A 4,452-nucleotide genomic window follows, 5' to 3' on the forward strand; every position below is an offset into this window, starting at 1 on the left:
TCCTCCATAAATTTGAGGAGGATAATAGTTAAAAGAAATATGCACTTAAATGTTAATAACTAATCAAAAGACATGATCAAATAAGAACAAATGCATGAATAAGTTAATATGAAATAAGGAATGCGAAAAGAGTGGCTGAAAAGTAACAGATGGTCTAGACGTTCACAACTGCAAAGTCAGTTGGACACGTCATTATGCTAAGCTTGCACGGTGAACACCATGAAAGGGATAATTTCATTGTTATAACAACGAAAATCCAACCAGAAAAAAAAAAAAAAAAAAAAAAACTACGGAGCAATCGAAGACTCATGGATATTGTACCGAGTTCAAGTCTGGATGGGGCTAACGTCACGTGATAACTACATTTCACTCCCATGTCATGAATGGGAATACAAACCTACTGTAAGAATTAACTCCACCTTTTTCAATATATTGAGAGGAGCAATATATAATTTATTAATAATGTTACACCTACAAGAAAATTTCAAATTCGCAATAAAATTGCTTAAAATTTCCAATTCGCAATAAAAATTGCTTTGACTTCACCTAAAGACTAATAAATATACAGAAAAGGGAAAACAAGGGGGGATTAGTTTTACAGAAAAAAGACTCTCAAGGTAAAATTGAAACGAACCATTTCACCCATTGAGATTGCTGCAGATTGATTGACAAAACAATACATCCGAATTCAATGCAAACTGCATAATTGCACAATGATGAGTCATGCTCTTGTCAAGTAAAAGAGTGTGTCGTAGTGATCAGAAACAATCCTCAGTTCAAATGCCACAGTGATTTTACTTATCACCACCACCAAACATTCCCATCATATCTTTAGCAGATCCCATCTGCTTCATCAAGCTTTGTAACCCACCCATGCCTCCGATTTGCTTTAGCATCTGCGGAGGAAGGACTTTGCTCATGTGTTGCGCATTCATATTTCGGGATAAGGCGCTCATCTCACCCTTTTTAGGTATTTTAAGCCCTTTCATTTTGCTCCATATCTTTGCAAGACGTTTGTACTCTTCCAACATTTCCATTACTTCCCTAACTGGACGACCAGAACCTCGAGCTATTCGCATCATTCGTGACTCATTCATGAGCTTTGGGTTTGAACTATCCAACTCTGGAACCATAAACAATTAAAGGTTAGAAGGTGAAATAGATTTAGTATACAAAAAGTTGATGTCCTCAAAACGGCCAAAACAAGAAGAAAAAAATTATAATGCTTGCCTTCATTTGTCATTGAGTCCATCATTGTCATGTAACGCTTAATTTTTGCCTGGCTTTCCTTCTCACGGCCTTTTGGCATCAATTCAGCACTAAATCCTGGTAGCATAGAAAAGACCTACATAAATCAACCAAGAAATGTCACCAAAATAAATTGAGCAGAACTTCATTACACAGTAACCACGCAGTCATTAGTATCTGTTTAGTGCATCAAATATAAAATTGTGTGTAATAAATTTAATAAACATAACAAGGAGGTAACCTGGCTGATGGGACCCATTTTAAGTATGTTCTGAAACTGCTCATACATAATCCTCAAAGTGAAGTTTCCTTCTGACAGCTTTTGAAGCAGTTCAGGCTGTTGATCCATAGGAACAACTTCATGAATTTTGTCCATGAACCCAGACCAGTCTCCCATGCCTAGTTTAAAAGTCATCAGACAATGCTAAAAAATAATATTTAAGGGAAGTGACACGTGAATATCATATGCTTAAAATAGTGCACGTGACCCAATACTCTCCATGTCAAGGAAAAAGCCAGAAAGTACACACCTAATAGACGACTGACAAATGGTTTAACATCAAAAACTTCAAATTCATCCATGTGTTCTCCAGTTCCAATGAATATAACGGGACTTTTTGTTGCTGCCACACTGCACTCACAACATCAATTAGATTCACAAATCATGAGATTAGGATCCAAAACACAACACCCAAACACAAGCAACGCACATGGTATTTACATGAGTTGATTTTAAATCATATAAATTTAAAACAATTATCATGATAATACTTACGCACTAAGAGCACCACCACCCTTTGCGTGGCCATCCATTTTAGTGACAATGACAGCTCCAACTGCAACACTCTGTTTAAATGCTTGAGCCTGATCAAAAGCAGCCTGACCGATGCTGCTATCCATAACAAATATAACCAGATCTGGTTTCTGAAAATGCAACAAAAGATATTAGAGATTATTGAATTTTTGAAATAGAAATTAACCCATCCAGTATCCACATAAAATACCGTTGCTTCTGAAACTTGGCGCATTTCTTCAAAAAGAGCAGCTTCTTGCTTGTGCCGCCCACTAGTGTCAACAATTATCAGATCACAGTTTTCTTTCTTGAATCTTTCAACCCCTTCCACAGCAATTTTCACAGGATCTGACTCCATATAGCTGCAAAAGAATGGGCCATGGCAACCATAAAATCACGTGAGCATGAAGACCATAGGCAATGAAATGCAATTGATATAGAAGCAAGGCTGCTGTCATGAAAGATAGAACACGCACTCACCCACCCACCCGTCCACCCAACAAATGAAAACAAAAGAAATCATAAGATAAAAATCCAAATAGATCCTTGGGACTTGGGAGAAAGAAAAAAAGAATAATTATTTTAATTATTGATTTAATTGATGTTTTGTGTTGGTAATAAAAGATCTTCCAATGGAAAAATGATATAGCATGTCTATGAGAAAGATTGTAATCAAGCCATCAATGGTTTTAATAGGCAACTTATCTCCTTTTCCTTAGTTTCTTTTCCTCTCATTTTCCTAAGCCTTCCTTAGAAGAAATAACATAAGAAAATGAAAAATAATGAAAAAGTGTATGCCAATTTGGGAACATTGGAATCTGAACAACAAAATTTGACAATGGGATCAAAGAATGTATGTACAAGCCAGAATTTCTGAAAAAGAGAATGAGAACAACCAAATCTGGACCTCAATAGTTAAAAATGATTGGACATCAATCTCACCCTGTTCTTCACTTATGACTTAATACATGAAGCCAAATAATATCCCAAAACAAGCTTTCAATGTCCTTAATCACTCACTAGAAGGCCAAAGTCTTTACAAAAAACAAATTATTAAATTCTAACCCAACATAAAATAGTAGACTGCAAAGCAATTCCGATCTCCAAAAAGAATAGCCAGTTCTCTTGGAATACTATTCATCTAGCAGTTTCAAGAGTCATAAGGAACACAAGCATCCATCCAAGGCACGATCTTACATAGAAATATAACAGCAAATGTACCTCATCAACAATTCAACACCTCAGCTTGAGTATCAACAAGAATATATGCACAGCAGCAACAAGTGCGAGCGTGTACCTACCTTCCATAGAAAGGGATCTTGGCTTTAGTGGCGTTTTGCTTCAACTGATCAAAAGCACCAGCTCTGAACGTGTCCGCACACACCAGCGCAGGCTTCCACCCTTTCTTCTGATGATAATACGCGTATTTCGTACACGTCGTCGTTTTGCCAGATCCTGATAAAAACACAGAATCATCCATCAATCATATTTCCATTTACTCAAAACGCACAACGCAACAGGGATTAAAAAGAAACCTTGCAAGCCGACGAACATGACGACGCTGGTCTTGGCCTTCTTGGGAGTGAAAGAGGGTTTTCCGGGATCGAGGATCTTGCAGAGCTCGTTGAAGACGGCTTGCTGGATGATCCTGCGCTTGTTGTGGCCGGCGGCGAGGTCGTCGAGGTTGACGATCTTCTTAATGTTGCTCTGCATGTCGCGGACGAGCTTGAATTGCACGTCGGATTGGAGAAGCGCGCGAGTGATGTCGTTGAGGCAATCGTTGAGAACCTTCTCGTCGATGATCGTCGCATTGCTCATCTGCTGAAGAGCACGCGAAATGCTACCGCCTAGCTCCGCCAGAACCATCTTCGCCGACCTTCAGATTCCGCCGATTGATTCTCTGCTTTCGAAAACTAGGGTTTGCACCACCTTCGCCGCCGGTGAAATAATCCAAATCTGAAAACTCCCACTACGTCGTTTCGCGTATACACGCACGCACGCACGCTCCACCTTCACTATCGATATTTTTAAATTCTGACTAAAATCGACAAATAAAAATCTACTGTAAGTTATAATTTAGTATAAGTTATGAATTACAATACAAAAACCATGCTAATTTTCACACTCTAATTAATTAGTGAAAAGATATCTCTAAACTATTTTAAATTAATCTATTTTTTATTTTCTTAATTCTTCTATTTTTTATCTTTAAAATAAATTTTAAGAATTTGTAAAATTATAATTAAAAAATCTTATATATTAAAACTTAAATAGCTATATGTCAGTGTCACACCCAATCCATAAATATATTATAAGTGCAAATGTGCTATCAATAATATGGTTAAATTAAAAATAATAAGTATATTGTTGAAATAAAAGACATGAAATAATAGTATTACAATTGACATTAA

The 4,452-nt window shown here is 36.9% G+C and overlaps 1 protein-coding gene across 1 annotated transcript; it reads right to left on the reverse strand.

Annotated features, from left to right (window-relative positions):
- Positions 1-432: 432 nt before the first annotated feature.
- LOC109817386 (signal recognition particle subunit SRP54 2) lies at positions 433-4,071 on the reverse strand. The gene is made up of 8 exons (XM_020382621.3): positions 3,577-4,071; positions 3,343-3,496; positions 2,253-2,403; positions 2,024-2,172; positions 1,779-1,879; positions 1,490-1,647; positions 1,231-1,345; positions 433-1,123 (listed from the first exon to the last, which is right to left on the reverse strand). The coding sequence occupies exons 1-8, from the start codon at positions 3,905-3,907 to the stop codon at positions 795-797; spliced, it is 1,488 nt and encodes a 495-aa protein (XP_020238210.1). The 5' UTR covers positions 3,908-4,071; the 3' UTR covers positions 433-794.
- Positions 4,072-4,452: the final 381 nt, after the last annotated feature.

The sequence above is a fragment of the Cajanus cajan genome, chromosome 5 (assembly GCF_000230855.2).
Source record: "Cajanus cajan strain Asha chromosome 5, NIPB_CcT2T_4, whole genome shotgun sequence".
In the NCBI taxonomy this organism is placed as follows: Eukaryota; Viridiplantae; Streptophyta; class Magnoliopsida; order Fabales; family Fabaceae; genus Cajanus; species Cajanus cajan.